The sequence below is a fragment of the Scophthalmus maximus genome, chromosome 2 (genome assembly GCF_022379125.1).
Source record: "Scophthalmus maximus strain ysfricsl-2021 chromosome 2, ASM2237912v1, whole genome shotgun sequence".
Lineage (NCBI taxonomy): Eukaryota > Metazoa > Chordata > Actinopteri > Pleuronectiformes > Scophthalmidae > Scophthalmus > Scophthalmus maximus.
Window position 1 is genome coordinate 23,446,801 of NC_061516.1, and position 18,024 is coordinate 23,464,824.

At 41.4% G+C, this 18,024-nt stretch overlaps 1 protein-coding gene across 1 annotated transcript; it reads left to right on the forward strand.

Annotated features, from left to right (window-relative positions):
• The first annotated feature begins 9,363 nt into the window (after positions 1-9,363).
• si:ch1073-15f19.2 lies at positions 9,364-17,315 on the forward strand. The gene is given in 8 exon segments (XM_047327886.1): positions 9,364-9,606; positions 9,828-10,181; positions 11,520-11,629; positions 11,815-11,971; positions 15,442-15,918; positions 16,656-16,755; positions 16,918-16,989; positions 16,991-17,315. Coding segments are annotated over 8 exon segments (1,425 nt in total). The 5' UTR covers positions 9,364-9,524; the 3' UTR covers positions 17,064-17,315.
• The last annotated feature ends 709 nt before the right edge of the window (positions 17,316-18,024 follow it).

The following is an 18,024-nucleotide window of genomic DNA, read 5'->3' on the forward strand; positions in this document are numbered from 1 at the left end:
GTGTGTATGAGAGAGGTATTCCTGCAGAAAGCATAGGCAGACGAGGGCAGGGTATATAACCTAATCTTATTCACACGAGAAGTGAAGCACGCTGATCTGAAAAGGGCTTTCTGTTTTCAAGAACTAACTTGAAGAACAACAGAATATGAACATAACATAGAAGAACTGCTGAGAGAAGCAGATCAACAATCATCCCGGCCGCACAGTTCATTAAGACTTATTCTGTTGCACAGAGTTAGCCCAGTATTTAATTGAATGGGACAGCTAGATCCTGCCCTTGCGGAATAGCAGCACTGAGTGCATTTGGGACTGCAGTACAACAGCAAGCTTCTGTCACACCAAGACTCGTCACATGACGCTTCCAGGGACTACAAAACCAAAACACACAACTGCGCATTACGGCATCTCAGGAGAGGCTGGAAGTCGGTCATGGACTATATAGGAGGCTTCTCTGCGGAGCCACATGCCAGCAGCATGTCGTTAAGGAGCTCTGCAGCGGCAGCAAGGCACTCCTTCACAAGTTCTCCCTTGTGAATGAGAAGCTATTCGCTCGCCTTGCTTGGTGCAGAACTCGCCTGCATGTCTCACGTAATTTCTGAGAGAAAGCTGCTTGTCGTGGAGCCAAACTCTGCCGAGGAGCGTTGACTTTATCCAAGGTCCTTTGTCCATGCAACTCATGCAGCGTTTAAGCTGCATGTTTCCAGCTGTAATCACCCTTTTTCATAACTGAGTGCCTTCCTGCAAACAAGGCGTGCTGGTTCGTCTTTTACCTAAAAAAAAAATCTCTGAGTTGCTTGTATTTCAATTCAATTTTATTTGTATAGCGCCTCACATAGTAAGATCAATATTACAATATTACAGGGAAAACCCAACAGATCCCGCAATGAGCAAAGCACTTGGCGACAGTGGAGAGAAAAAAAGTCCCTCTTTACAGGAAGAAATCTCTTACAGAACCGGACTCAGTTGTGGGCGGTCATCTGTCTCGACCGGTTGGCGTGAGGAGAGAAATGGGGAAGTGAGGAGAGGTGGGCAGAAAGAGGGTGGGAGGAGAGACAGTAGGAGAGGAGAGAGAGAGAGAGGACAGTTGTACAACCGCTGCTTTAGTCTCTACCAGACTGACACTTATAATTAAAAAATACAATTAAGTTGTTGTTATTATTAGTGATGATGATGATAATAATAGTAATAATAATAATAGGGTTAGTGACATCATCACCTTATGTAACTGATGAGGCAAGATGATTAGGAAATGAAAGCAGCCCTGGGGTACGGTCAAATTGTATAATTTGCTTAGGAAGTTTCCTAAATCTGGAAGTGCCCGAAAGTATTTGATCGGCAGCCATGATAAGAGCTGTTCATATTCTCTAAATGCATAGGAAAGGTGCTTCAATGCGTCCTTTCCTATCTCCTTTAGCATAGGGTACACTGGGCTTTCCTATGCCAAACGGAAGGAGAAATAGATGCCACACAATTATTTGCGGCAGCGATATTTAGCGGGACACACCATGCACAAACGTAAACGATTCAATCCATAGTAGAAGAAGAATCCATTCCCGGTTTCTAATTTATTTTTTAAACAAGGCATTAAGAGGTCTGAGGATGAAGCCGTTTTGAAATAATTCTTGTTTGTTTTTTACGTAGTTTTTCTTCTTTTTTTTGTGTAAGCATACCCTCTACTCTCCTATTTTATGTTGCATTGGCTTAGAGCCCACAGTTTAAAACGGAGCAGTCAGCCAACAAGGGGATGCACACGTACCACGACCATACTCCTTCCCAGCAGGGGATCCCAGAACTGCTGCTGTGCTCTCCGAGTATGTTTGCCTGAACAAGAATTGCGGTAGTTGCATAATCAGGCTTGATGTGGGTAGAGGAGTCGGACACGGCTGCTGCTTTGTGATACTGAGATGTCTAATGTGTAATCGCCCGTGACGTCCAATTTGCCATCTTACAGATGAAGAGTGCATCGTGTGTAGGTCTCTTATGTTATCGCCGGCACACGAGCTACATGCTGCTGTGTTTATGTTTATAAGTGCAAGATCTACACTGGTAAAGAATGTGTTTCGTTATTGATTTTTTTTTGAAGAAGGTCGTGTGGCAGTTCAATTATTACAAACTCACTGGAGCTCAAATTGACACAATTAAACATGAGCCCCATAAAAGAAGATCATGAATGCATCAAGGTTTGTTTGATTTTGTTCTTTCTCCTTTCCTGGAGGAAAACAAAATCAGGCCAATGACCCCTCCATGGTAGGGAGAGTGGTTTTGCAGCCTGAGAGTGCACAAACCATGAAAAGTAGCTGTTGCCAAAGCTGAGGGAAAATTATGCTGTCAAAGTCTGCAAGCATACAAGCTTATATCCACTCCTGCCTTTGCCCACTTCCTCTCCGGGTGCAAGCACAGTGAACTGTAATTGTGGAATGCGTAGGCAAATTTGAAGACTTCTGCCCGAAGCTCATCAGCGATGTGGCATGCACGCAGCAACCTATAGTGAAAATAAAATCCTCTCTGTTAAGGAAAGCACACGGTTTTATTACAGAAAGCTTGGCTCTGGTTCTTGGCAGTGCACTATTGGGGTGAAGGGATGGAAGTGGAGTATAGCAGCCATGCTCACACACCTTTCATGTCTCTTTACCCTCTGATGGAAGAGCTTTTGTGGATCTGTGGCACTTTAATCAACCACCTGTGAGCAAAAAATGGCCCCTCTTTGAGACCACTTACACAAAAGGTGCCGTGAGAAAACCAATACTCTCCCAACACCAAAGATCAAGAACCAATCCACGGAGAGGATATTGTGGAGGAAATCGACATTTCAAAGTTGCTGTGTGTCATCCATAAACATATATCATGACACCAAATCGCCAAATCCTTGACGCACTGATCTACGCTCAAGTTCATTTTCCGCAAAGTTTGGTTTTAGTTTGTGAAATGGGGTGACATGGCGGACAAATCATCATCACTGTGGGTTGGAACCTTGGTGACAGACTCGTGATAGTTCAAGTGTGTGTATCAGCGGGACCTCAATACATTGTTTTTTTAAAATCCATTATTCTTATTTTTCAGCCATTCTTCAACATTTCAACATTAGACATCATGATATTTAATATACCACTTAATGGAACCGGTGATTAGGAGAGGATGCAAATCGCTGCTCTTGAAATTGCTCATACATCAAGAGTGGTTGTGAGTAATGACAATTACTAGATCAGTCAGTGGGAGGGAGGGAGCTGAAGTGAAGAGTAACGTGATGACTCATAGCGAGGGATGCCTGGAGAAGTGTAAGAGAAATCATTGTATCAGGGATATTGAGTCACATCTCAACGTGATTCCGTTGCACCAAGCCGGCACAGCAGCGCCTTGTTTCACTCCAAACACTGCTGGCCTGCTGGCAGCCCTCTGCTCACTGCCCGAAGTCAGAGCGGTCCATAGAATGCTTAGTCTGCAGTTTTTCATATATCAAGGAGAGTGTATGATTTGTCTTTGTGTCCATAATAACTGGCCTGCATTACTGAGAACAAGTGCAGCACACTTCTCCTATGCTTTACTGACACTGAATACATCATACAGCCCATTGAGTATCTTTAATGGCTATAAAAAGCAGCATAATAACCTGCACTGAATATGTTTGACCCACGAGTTCAGAATTGTAATGGTTCCAATTATTGAAACTGAAAAAGACTAATTGGCAATAATATCAAATGCTTTATATTAAATAATGAAAAGTGTAAATGGATGTAAAAAGTGTATTATATCTAGGTAAGCAGGTCATTGGGGTACTGTAGGTATTGCTCTTTGGTTAAACAGCATTTGAATGCCAGTTGCTCTCGAGGTAACCAATATAAAAAAAAAAAAGTCTTACTGTGGTCAAATATAACATGACATGGTTGAGATTATACAGAGCCTTCGGTGGAATCAAAGTACGAATGAAAAAAAAAATGTCTTTGTTTATAGCACGTTTACAAGAGTGCGTTTGTCTTTGTGCCGACAGCAGAAGCCACAAGTTTATCTCTTTTTAAACAATGAACACAATCCTCAACAGTTTTGATACAGAAAGGTTTGAAAAGAACGTTTGCTTTTGTTGTTGTTTTTCTGTTTTACACTGGGTAAAAAGCTGCACGCTTCCCTTCAGTTATTACAGTACTTGCTAAAACTGCTAATGCCACTACACTCTGAATCCCAACTAGGGAACATGAAGAGACAATCAAATATAAGCTGCACACAGTGGGAGTCAACGTGGTTGTGGAAAAACTGCCTCTATGATTAAACAGTACGCGTTGTTTAATGGCCCCCCCGCCCCCCCAAAAAAAGACCACACTACACAAAAGCACACAGAAATATATTTTTTGTATTATATTATTATTATATTATATATTAAATATTATATTTGTCTTATATTCTTTGTCGCCATTTCAGTCAAACGGTGGGCATCAGTGCAAACTCCTCTGCTAATCGTGGCCCACAGCGCACATTCTCAGGGGTCCTATAGGCAAGTCGGCAAAAGCTTAAATTCCCCGAAATATCATTACAGATAATAATAATAACAGACAAAATACCACTGTCTGTCAGACACAGTGTATGTGTGACTGAATAAACAATCATGCCTTAGGGTCACAAAGTGTTATGAGCCTAACAGACTGAGCCGCTGGACTTTTGGAAGTTATCTGTAACTTTGCTGGGGAAAACTCAGCAAAAACTTCTTTGTTTATCATTTTTGGACAAATTGCAAGTACATTTGTGCAAGACACTCACATCTTCGCTTTTCCAAAAAACTGTTCATGCCATTTCATTAATTCCTGCTAACGCGACACATGGAATTTAGTGGTTAGTTCCGATTGGTGTCAACGACGAGCTAACTTTCAGGAAGCTAATAAAAATTACTTTAACCGATTAATTGATTATCAAAATGGTTGGTGATTAATTTAGTAGTCGATTAATCGATTAACTGTTGCAGTTCTAGGTAAAACGGTAGCCTGCTGCTGAAGAGAATGAGCTGATAAACCTGAAACAATTAAGAGGAAATATAGCTCAACTATGCATCAAAGTCTGTGTGGATAGAACACAATAAATGACTTATTTCACATTACACATATTCAATTGTTTCTTTTACTTTTGTCCCATCTGAGTCATTTTTGTGGATATTTCCCACCTGACAAGATTAGCTACCTTAAGCAAAGGCAGCTGTTCAACTGCTCCCGAGGAAGCACTTCAAACGGTCAGAATTCAGGCCTCCAAGATCAAAGATAATAAATCATGGCTGCTAGGCAATTGCACATGAGACATGGCCATCTCCCGAGAGTTGAGGCACATTCAACACTAATCAATGGATGTCGTTTAAGAGCGAGACAGCAAGTGACTGCTGATGGAAAGGACATGAAAAAGTACACGCTGGCATGAAGGGTTGAACACGGGATGGAGTTGTGCATATCATAATGGGAATGCACAGTTGCCGCCTGAGGTTCTCATCTGCTGGGTTAGTTCCTCATCACTGCACTGCATCAGTTTCCCAGGAGACTTGTATTCACAAAGAGACGCCCGGAGACAATTGTGATAGGTTTTTTTACTACTATTTTCAAGTCGCATAAAGAATGGTTCATTGTTGTGTCACTATAAGATAAAATGTTGGCTACTGATAGGGGCTGAAATTAGGTCAGTAAAGGTTTTCCATGAGGGTCACAACTATTCCAAATTTTGTCAATCACTTTACAAATTCAAAATCCAGTTGATTTGAGCCCTAAAGCTAATAACTTGATAGAAGCGTAGCCAGACACATTTTGGGGGAAAAAAAGAAAAAGAGAACAGAAAAGAATTAATTTTTATTTTTTTTTTTAATAGAAAGGAAATCTGACTTGAAGCTGTTATTGCAGAGGCTTCATGAGATTAACAAAACAATTTTAGATTTACCACAAATAAACTCCTCTTCACAACTGGAGGAAAGTGGCCGGATGCCATTTCTTTTGTTGTGCAGAACAGCAAAGGAGGAAAGGAAGAGAAGAAAAAACCTTCTGCATTCACAATTCTCTGCTGTCATCACATTCACTTTCTGTGCTTTGTTTGATAAGAGATATTTTGTTCATACACTGGGGATAATTGGGGGATTATAAGCTCTAAGAGGGCATTTTGATGCCTTTTAAAGAACACAGAATTTCTCTGAGACAACCAACAGTGTTTTTCTAAGTTTAGCTTTATTATGATGGATTCTGTAAATACAAGTGTGTAGTGTGGAAGGGAGTGACCAGAAATGAATGCATTTTGTGACAATATTTAGGGGAATGTTTAATCCATTTTTCTGGTACGTTGTAGCTATTGATTGTGCAGAATATCAGATTTCTATGTTTGTATAATCAGTCTCTGTTACTCTTCCTGAGGCTTCATCCATTTCTTTTCTTTTTTTTCCAGTTTGTCCCCAGTGAATCAAACATCTAATGGAGTCATCTATGAATGAGTACTTATTGTAAAGGGGCAGCTGAACTCATGATTGCCCAACTCCTAATATTCTCAAAGAACCTATGATTGTGTATCATCTTTTAATTTTATTTTCATGCCATACACGAAAATGGACGTAGTAGTCACTGGGTCAGGAAAATGAAGTCTATGCTTAAGTGCCTGTATTCTCTGAAATCACCAGCAGAGGGCAACCTACTGGTTACATAAAAGAAAGTCAGTTTTCTATAGAAGTCTATGAGAATATTGACTCAACCTCTCACTTGATTTATAACGTCAGTAAACACTTTCAATGAGGACTTTATGGTTCAATCACAAGTTTCAAGTCTTCTTCAATACAGCACAATGTTCATTTTGTTATTCGGTCTCATTTAGAATCAAATGGACGAGTAAGCACTGTATGCATTGGAGCGTGGATACAGCGTGATTGACAGCAGGTGGCGTCCAATTGGTGCATGGTTGCAAGTGTAGGTGGACACGCAGTGTCTCAGTCAGAGAGGCTTCAAAACGGCAGTTCGCGAAACCAACGGGTGACGTCACGGTGGGTTGCCATTCGTCATACACACAAAGTGCCCAACCCTCATGGGTTTAAAAGACACACAGCCGTGGCAGTGGTCAAACACTTCATTATGTTTCTTTTCATCAAAAGATTACAGGTTATTCTACAGTTTGGCCTTACAATACAAAGTATTCTGCGTTCTTTTTCAATCTTGGCAAACACAATCTTCTACAAAAATGGACAGCTTAAGTTTTTCACTGTCATCCAGGCTGGAGAATTCAACATAGCCCAGAGGACATTTTACTAAAAAAGTACATCAGTGATGTCAGAATACTGGAGCAGACATTTTAAAAGTCAAACTGTCACCATTTAATTGGAACAAAAGGTCTTCACATTGCGGCTTTGAGCTGGGCTTTAAAGCTACAGTCTATAATATTTAGAAGAAATTATTCACAGAAATGGAATATATTGTCCATAACTATGTGTTCATATATGTATCACCTACAACAAAGAAGCAATGTTTATTCGTCAACGTTACATGAGGTGGAGATATGCTTCCAAGTTGTCCAGACTCTTATCCAGAATTTCACACAGATCTGGCACTGCTCAGCTTCGGGATGAGTTCACTCACAATTTTACTAATGCAGTAATATCAACCATAACTTTTGAATACGTTTTTTCACTCTTCTTGCTTGCACAGTGAGAAGCAATTGTTAATCTTTAATGAGGTGACCACATGGATATCCTTTCAATCCTTTAAGCTCTTTCTCATTGTTTCAGATGCAGATCCTGTAAACATGATCAATAAGTACTCTGATTTGATGAGTGAAAATCAGGCATGAGCCTGATCATCATCATTTGTGAGAAGGTTAGGATGTGAAAGTAGTATATAAGTTACACCTGTTGTCGTATGTAGCGGCAGTACAATCAAATAATCTCTCAAGGATCTGACTGGATTTGTAGTCTGTACAACATGCTCAAGAGTTTAATAATACATTGCCTCAGGATAATCTCCTGCTCACAGAGAAAACTGAGCAGTGGGTGTGGCTAAATGAGCAGTGCAGAACGTGTGAATGTGTGTGAACACTGGTCACACAACCCCTCCAGGTCGACAGACTCTGCTCCACACACAAACAAGGATAACTAATGTCTAAACACAGAGTTGACAATTAAGTGTTGTGGTGCGATCAGTGGGGAACGTGCGTGCGCGTGTGTGCAGGAGAGACGGAGGAGGGTGCACCAGCAGGTCGCAGCACTTCCTCTTCTTCCCCTCACAAGAAAGGGAACTAGAGAGAAGAGCCTGGCAACTGCCAGCGATTCCTTTTCTTCATGATTATTTAATTGTGAACAGTTCCTATTTGTGTCTGGAACACTGTGGCTGCGATGAGAAGCTCAAAGTGATGCTTCTTGGCCTTAAATGACTCAACGGTTTGTTCTCACCATCCTTCCTGGACCACTGGATGAAGTAGTCAACGTGATGTCAAAGTCCGTCAGAAATAGTTGAGCGTTCCGTGATTCCCAGGGGAAGTAACGCTGCCCTTATCAAATGGAGCAATGCAGCAAGGTCCCCTTACAATTAGACCAAACAATGACAGAATACTGATCGCGATCTCCCGATGGATAGAAGACACTCGTCTAAGCCCTAATTTAACTTATAAAGGTCGTAAACAGGAAAGGACTGTAAAATTATTAATCATTTAAATGCATCGCATGATCTTGGGGGACTATTCATAATAAATGAAGGGGAGAGCTCATAAAAAGGGAAGGAGAAATGGAAAGAACGAAAGGTGGACGAGCTGTTTGGATAACAGAATTTAGTTTTGTGATACCAATGTGAGAAAGTGCAGTCAAAAAAAACCTACAATCTTTCTTCAACATCGCCTACTGCTAGGTCTGCAACCAACTATTATTTTCATTATCGATTAATTTGTCGATTATTTTCTCGATTAGTTGTTTGATCCATTAAATGTCATGAAATTGTAAAAATGTCAATCGTGTTTCACAAACACCAAGATGATGTTTTGATTTGTCCACACACCAAAGATATTCAGTTTACTGTCATAGAGGAAAAAATTGCAAAAGTAGAATAAATACAATTTAAATAAATTTAGTAGTCGATTACTAATCGATTAACTGTTGCAGCTCTACTTAATGCCCCTTTAATTGTTGTAAAAACCTGTGCACGACCTGCCTGAACTAATCAACTGACAAAAGACAAGTTGATTCAACAGAACATTAATTAATGGGTCTTGTGTGCTCCCTCGGAATCTTTCTTACTGGGGAATTGAAATCATCAGCGATGTAATCTGAAATCAAACAAAGTCCATCCTGTGGCTCTTGTTAGTTAGTAAAGACTAAAAACACTGCAAGGATTTACCTCTATTGCAAATATATCCGCTTTGCAGCAGAGGTTTCTCACCACAAAAGCTGCAGCTCTGAAACCGTCTCTCACTCTTGAGTGGCTTCCTGTGGAGACGGGTCATCCTGTTCTCGCAGTCTCTCGCTCCACTCTTCAAACCTCAGTCGATGGTCTACTGTTTCTGCCTTTTGCCGAGATCCCTCGATGGATTCAGCCTGATTGATCGTAATGAGTTTGGGGAGCTTAGACGTGGCTAGAAGTGCACTGGGAGCGGCCCTCTCACTCCTCCTCTGTGCCTCTATAATACAAGGTAATCACGGACCACATGTGCAGTCGCTCATGTAACAAACCAGCAAAGATATTCGCCACCGGTTTGAATGTGTATTGGCTTCTGGCGTGATAAGCTGCCTCAGTATAATTCTATGATTTTTATCTGCCTGCATCCCAGCGGATCGCAGTCTATATTATCAACTTCAAAGTAAGTGATTTTGTCTCCTCACTTTCCTTCGCTTCCAACACTTTAACTTCCAGGGCTCCGGAATGACATTGAGATGGCACATTATGAAACGACCGAAGCAGCAGTGGGCCAGAACGTAACCTTATTGTGTACTGTAAAACACCATCCCAGGCTCAGGATTGTCAGTATTGAATGGAGGAAGAATATGATCGGGAACCCAAAGCTGGCTCTGTTCAGCCAGGGTCACGGAGTCCATTTATTTTGGCCCAACGTAACTATAGATATAGAGAAGAACCATGCCAACAAGTCAACAGGGTCCTACCTGCACCTACTCGAGGTGAAGAAATGGGACGGTGGCATCTATATTTGTGATGTTGCAACTTTTCCTTTCGGCTCTATCAGGAGGGAGACGGAGCTGAAGATCAAAGGTGAGGAGACGAAAGGCAAGTACTCACAAAGTCGCACCTGCACACCTCAAACAAACTCTGCCGTCCTCGCAGGATTTAATGTTTGGATAAGGCTTGCTACTTTCCATCTCATTGTCAACTGCATATATTTCATGTTACTGCTGATTGCATCAGAGCTGTGATGCTCTTGTCAATCTCTGGGATATTTACTAATGAGCAAATGTAGCGATGGATGACAATTTAAAAGGGGGGAAACAACAACATGAAGCATTAGAGTGAAGTGTTTGCCCACCGTGCGCCGCCAGGACAGTTTCAATCCCACTCAGCATTCATTTCACAAATCTCCACTGGACGGATCGAATTTCCATTCTTCCAAAGGTTTTTCCCCTCATTTTGGTGTTTTGATGATAGTGGTGGACAGTGGTTGTACTCAGAACTCGGAGCTTGGGCGTGGGGGCTGTCATTCCATTATACCTAAGAAATCGAAATTACAGACCTGCGAGTCGGAGGTTGCAACTCCAACGCCCTGTCGAGTTGGAATTCCGACTAAGACGGTCGGAGGAACACCACCAACCCCGACTTCGGAGTTCTGAGCTCAGAGTTTCGAGATGTAATGGAACGCAACATGAGTTACTGGTACACGCTGCTACCACTGAACTCTATGGTCTTGTATACACTTTATACGCACGCAAAACAAGCTGTGATACATTACAAAATCCACAATATAAACACTTAAGTGATGAATCTTAAAGAAGCGTACTAAACTGTCTTTGGAAATGCATTCGCAAAGGCTTTTGGGATGAGTAGTTCCTTCGCTCTTAAAAGGATAGTTCAGTGATTTTGAAGTGGGGTTGTATGAGTTACTTATGCTTAGTTAATGTTACTTTATGGAGATGGTGATCAGCGATGTCACTTAACGGAGTTTGGAGGAGAAGTGGAAATAGCGAAAATCTGAGTCCCACTGTTGCAGAGGGGACCACCGAAAAATTACATTTAAAAACTGTTCAATTGTATACTAAAGGATGTATTTTGATTCACTGCTTCAGTTTTCTGCCAGACAGACGTTTAAGTTTGCACTTTTTTTTTCAACCGTACTTCGGCCATGTATATGTAAGATAATTATGTACACAGTCTTGTATTTTTGCCTTTTCTTCCGTTTTCCAATTATTCAGGTTTAAACTATTTTTCTTCCCTCATGAGTCATGGACTTTGATGCAGGGACAATATGACCCTACTCTATTACTAGCTGTAACTGATCTGAAAGGATGTTCTGATCATAATAGAGGCAGGAGACAATTACTTTTATCCTTTTGTATTGTCAATGACTGATATTACTCTCACATCTTCGCTCTGCGTCAGATGCTGTTGAACTAATGTGTGACGTGGGTCAGAGTGTTGACATCCGTAATGGAGAAAATGTGACAATTCGCTGCCGAGCGTCCCCTCAGGCACAGTACAGATGGACCAAGGTAACGGAAACCAGAAAATACATTTAATCAGCCCATTTACCCCATTACAGTAAATTTCACTTCAATTATTTTGTTTATTTATTCAATTACACATCCGGTGAACACCAAGATCTCAAACATCAAAAAAATTATTTCAATAGAGTTGTTTGTGTGCTGCATAATTATTATTTTTTTTTTCGCCCCAGAACATGGAGCTGGTGTCAGAGACTGAATCTCTGGAGCTCTTGTGGGTGACTGATGCTCACGCAGGGGTTTATACACTGACTGTCGATATAGGAAAAGAAAGTATGCACAAAGAGTTTACCATCACGGTGCAAACAGCAACCACGGGTTTACAGACAGGTGAGTTTCCCCCGCGTCCCTGCATCCACTCCTCTCGTACTTCAATTTCAGCCTTTCCTCTGGATTAACAATCCAGCCGAGCGCCCGAGAGACCGAATTACATAATAAACTGCACCGGGCCAGAGAGCTCGCACTTGACTTTTGTTATTATACTGTAGCTCCCTCATTTTTAATTTTTAATTAGCTGAGAGGAAAAGAGTGAGAGATTCAAAGGATTTTTCAAAAAAATGTAATTATTTGCAGCAAATCAATTGCCCCATAGGGTTGGGGTGAATACTGTACTAAGCTAAAGTAAAATAGTGTTCACAGTTTTTAAATGACAAAAATATTGTTTGTGCTGTACTGTGTGCGTGGGCTGTGCTTTAAGTGAAAAAAAAGAATCCACCATCGTCTGCCTTCTCATCCTGTATGCATGTTTCTTGTGAGAATTTGGATGTGAAACAAATGAAAAAAACACAGAGAACACACACAGACGTCAGAAGTCACTTCCCGTCCTCTTCGTTCTGTGTGTCTTCTGTCAAACCACAACAACAAAGCCTCTCATCAGGAGCCTAAGCAGCTTTGCTGAAGCATGATGTGGGGTTAGAGCACAACCTGTTGGACAGTTTGAAGTAGTACAGCCTTAGTGAAGGTTTTGAAAAATACTGGGATAAGCTACTTGAAACTTCACAGTATTGTTTTGCAATATATAATATATGTAAATTAGCTCAATTTGACATGTAGATACACTTGTGTCTTATACAGGATGGTAACTGCATACACCATCTCTGCAGGTGTACTCATAAGTGTACACATGGTAGTAAAAAAACATTAATTGTACTCATTAATAATAATAATAATAATAATAATAATAATAATAATAAATTTCATTACTCAGGAACACAACTGTGCTGCTGGATTTGCAATTCATTCTTCGACTGTTGCCTCGTCAATCTGGGCTGCATATGACTTCAAAATTCCCGGATCATGAATGAGCCTTATTTCATCTATTGATTATGCACAGTGGAGTGCTCATGACAACTTGACGCGTGTTTTAATGTTATACATCGCTGTGCACTGGGCATTTCAGAGTTTGCCAGTGCATGACATACAGCTCCTACTCTATATTCAGCTTTCCAGAGTGGAGTTTGTTAAAATTGTAGTTCAACAACTTGAGAAATACAAAAAGAGTTTTTAAAAAAAAAAAAGGTTGAGTGCTTTGGATTAAGAAATAGTCACAGCTCCTAATTTCCTGTGAATCCTCTCTTTTTCTCTCGATTACTTTAGTTACTCTTCACGCTGATACTGCCTGTGTAGTGTACCGACTGCTGTGTGATGGAATAAAGACTATAAAACTATGTGGGGTCTCATTTACACGACACCTTCAACCCTCTCGAACTACTCACCTTGTCTAAGATAAATCACATTGAACATTGTAGAGTCACAATAACGAAGAATTTATTCAAACGAAATAGGCCTGAATAAATATATATTTGATAACTGCACAAATTAAAAACATGGATAAGGCCTTATTATAGGCAAAATCTAAAAAATAAGAGCAAACTGATTAACTGATTTTCCCTCACTCCGCTATATCACGGGGTATAAACTCAAATTCAGGTCAAAACGGTTACTAGTCACAAAACCGTACGTTAAAGGGATAGTTCGGTGAATTTGAAGTGAGGTTGTATGAGTTACCTATGCCTAGTTAATGTTACCTTATGTAGATGGTGATCAACGATGTAATTTAACGGGGTTTGGAGGAGAAGTGGAAGTAGCGTAAGTCACAGTCCCATTGTTGTAGATGGGGACCACCGAATAACGTCTTTCTCGCCACATTTTAAAATGCTTACCTTAAAAAAAAGAAAATCTGGTCAATTGTACGCTGAAGCTACTTCCATGTCCCCTCCAACCACTGTTAAATGACATCGCTGATCACCATCTCCATGAGGTAACATGTTAACTGTGCGTAAGTAACTCAGGCAGCCCCACTTCAAAAATCACGGAACTGTCCCTTTAAGGCACGTGACAGCACCGTTTCCTTTAATTACTCTGCTGCTCCTTTAAATTATCTCATGTACCTTATATAACATCCAAACTCCACACTAGTACATTCAATATTAGTGGGCCCGTACTCTTAAAAAGACAGTATAAAAAAGCAGTATAATAAGATTTAAGGGTGCGTCACCGTGCGTGAAAAGGGGGTTACTCACCCGCCTCCAGTCCGTCCTATAGCAGCCGAGCGGGCGGCTCCTCTCACCCGTCCTTGACCGTGGATGCAGAGAACCTCCCCTCCCTCGTGGCCAGAGGTGCGGCTGAGTTTCACCTGGCCTCCCAGTGCCACTATCCGGTTTCCTCTCGGTCGTCGTCGGGCCGATGATCTCCTCCGAGGCGCTAGCCGGCGGTGAGCTGCGCTCAGGCTGGATAAGGCCGAAAGTCCACGCGCGCTAGCTTAGCGCGCTCGTAGCTTAGCGCGCTAATAGCTAATAGTCAAAAAACTCACTTATTTTGGTATTTAACTCAAAATGTCACGGACATTTGAGTTAACTCAATTGTTTGCATTGTCACCATTGTCACCTGGCGTGCCGCTGAAATTGCAGCAGTTGTTTGTTTTTTTTAACTCCGTCCTGTCGCCATTAGGAGGCAGCGACCGCTACTTTCGCACTCCTTTGCGTCACCTGGCCAATCAGTGACTAAAGAGCTTGACGTTGCCTCATAACTGACCAATAGAAATGCAGAATAGAACACAGCATTGTAGGGTGTGAGATTGACAGGTTAGGTTTTACAAACTTCTTATGTAACATTCAAGGGCGTAGGAATATACACCACTCCCCATGTAAATGGTCACGCGCATTTAAACATGATATTTACAGAACTGCTAAGATTGTAAATAATTGAAAATATTATAGGGTTTGTGAACAAAACAATCTAGAGGGGCTACATCTGCGAAACATCTGCGCAGTCGTGATCGTGGAGTGGAGACACGGTCTCTCAGCTGTCAATCAAGATGTTTCGCTCTGGTTTTAAAGGCATCAAATAACTAATTGAAACCAAATTTAACAAAAACATGACCAAATGAACATACATCAGTACAATAAGAACTACCTAAAATGGCATATAACCATATTTGGTCGATGTCCCATCTGCTGACATGGAGGAGGCGGAGTTTATATGCAGCCAAGGGGGGGCGCTACAAAGGCTAGCTTACCTTCACTTTTGGGAAGATGTTATGCCATACATTTTTATTTATACATTTTATGATATAACATGTTATACAGTGATCTGGTGGTATAGGCTAGCTGTTAGCCCCTATTTCATTATGAGGATAGGCTGCAGTTTTTCAAGCCGTGCAGGTGATTATTTACAAAGAAAAAATGGCCACTGTGAATTTTCTAAGAAAATATGTTTTTGACATATTATGATATCTAAACAGTTAAGTACATTATTGCTGCATATTTATTGTACACTTGCCTCTTTTTTTCTACCTTCAGATCCCACAACAGTGTCACCACAGTCGAACGTAACTGAAGAGGGTTTTCTGAAACCTGCAGGCCACAACCTCACCACATCACCAACCACTGGGCACTCAACCTCCATCCCCAGCGTAACTTGGACCACGGCCGTCGCCGGTACAGACGCGACAGATGCTCATGTTACGGCCACAGCTGGGGAGCGTGTAACCTCTTTTACAAGTCCTGCACATTCCAGTGTCACATCATCCCCTGCTGCCGCACACACTGAGCCCAATCACTCTACTGCATTAAGTCCCGGTAGCACGGTTTACAGAACCACGCAGGAAATGGCCGGCGATGAAACGAGGAACGAGTCCACGCTTCACACAGCGCATCCGGAGGACATTTTCTCGATCAGGCCACGGGAGTCCGTCACCCCGGGGGATATCACAGAGAAGTATGAAAGCCCCGGTGCAACCCAGACACTGAAAACTGGAAATGGAATAGCGGTTGATGGTAATAATTTCGTTCGTATTACACACAGTACGGGAAAATACTTTTTTTTACAACAGTTCAGGGATAAAAAGTGTGACCACCATCTCCCCTGCCACTCCAAAAACAAAAAGACTGATAGTACAATTGAAGAAAAAAAGATTTATACAATCAGCAATGGGTTATACTACGCATTACTATTCTGTCCTTAGCTGAGAACCCTTTATCTACTTCTCTTTTTTTTGACTGAAATGGGCTTTTTTTGATCCCCTCGGATTGTTTGGGGCTTATCGTTCTCTGGGAACTGCAGTGTGATTAGCTTTGTTTGTGGCCATCGAGGTGAGACGAGCAGCAGCTCGCTTGTGCCATGAAATAAATATAAGTAACAGCTTTTACTATATTAGCCCCAGTTTATTTGGCTTCGCCCTCTGCATCTTCATGACATGTGGAGGCTTTACAGATTGCAGCTTTCTTTGGCCCTCTGGCTAGATGCCTTTCGGAGATAGAAAACTCATTTAAAGGAGTGTCAGCTCCTGCGAGTCGGTGTGTGTGTGAGCAGATGAGGGGGAGAACTGCGAGGCTCCTTTCTGCCTCGAGGCAAAAGTTTTCACCTTGTAGCTTTACAATTTTTTTTTTTTTTTTTTTTTACCGCTGTCTGTTGGATTCATCAGAGAAAGCTGATCGATATCTTAGAAACACATCTCACGCTGTTGCTGCACAACAGAGTGACACCTTTTTCTCTCTCTGAATCTGCTTCTCAGATACCGGGCGGAGTCATCTCGGGGCGTTGATCGTTGTTCCAGTCCTGGTGCTGATCGCCGTGGCCGGCCTGCTCTACAGGAGACGCATTATAAAACAGAGGTTAAGCATATTCAGCACTGGGTGGCCCCCCCACGAGACCTGGACAAATATCAGCTGTCATATTGACCGATAGATGCCCATGACCTGTAACACGCTTCATGCTTGACAGCAAACTTTCTTGCAATGGCGTTAATCAACATCTGTACTCTCTTGTCTTTGCAGGATGGCTTTGCCGCCCCCGTTCAAACCCCCTCCTCCTCCGGTCAAGTACACAACTTCAAGATACCAAGAGATTTCTTCTCCCCACTTCTAAGTGTAACGCAGAAACAGAATTCAAAGAAATGCAACAAATGTTTCTCAATGTATAACGCATAATGGAGTTTGATAAATTGGTTATAGTGTTTACTGTACTGGTGAGAAACCACAAGGTGTATTATTCCCGGGTGTGCTCAGCGTCAAACTGCAGGCGATGCGGCTCATGTGTATGTCTTGGGTGGGTGGGGTTGGTTCTATGCAAATAAAATGTTCTCATGTTTTCTTTTGAATGTAAGAAATGCTTTTTGTACTGAAAGTCACCATATAGCTTCCAACATTTGAAAATAAAAGCTGGTTTAACATGATGCTGAAATGAAGTATAACACTGGAGCTGCTTCGGTTTTTCTCATCTGACATTCTTGCAATAATTTACAGGATATTTACGTTGCCTCTTCTACTGCGGTCACTGGGATGTGAAGGCCAAGCTATTGCATCTTACACAGCATAAACGCAGGAATCTTATTTGCAACTCCAGTGACTTGATGTCGCACAGGGTTTACATAGGGTATATAGTATATATAACCATCCCTTCATGCCATTATATGCACACATGGCAACTTGATGTTGGAAATGTTGAAAGTATATCTTTTCATATTTTTCAGTATTTGCTGCTTTTATTTATTTTTTATTTCTGTGTGGGGACAATTTACACAAATAATTGAAAATTTAATTTAATGACCACATTCAGATAGAACAGTTTTTAATGAATTTTGCCCCCCCCTCACACACACACTCACACACACACTGTACATACAGTACATGTTCACACTAGTGCTTTGAGCTGCACCGAGACTGCATCAACTGTGTTTTTTTCTTTTGCAATTTTCCGACCACAGATGCAAAAACCACAATGAACTGTGTGTATGCGAGATATAAATTCTTGGTATACATATATATATATATATATATATATATACATATAGCTCTGGAGTTTGTGCTCACTGACATTCCATATAATGTATTAATGCCTACTGTACTGTACCCAAACCAAAACTACTTACTGTAAGTGTGCGT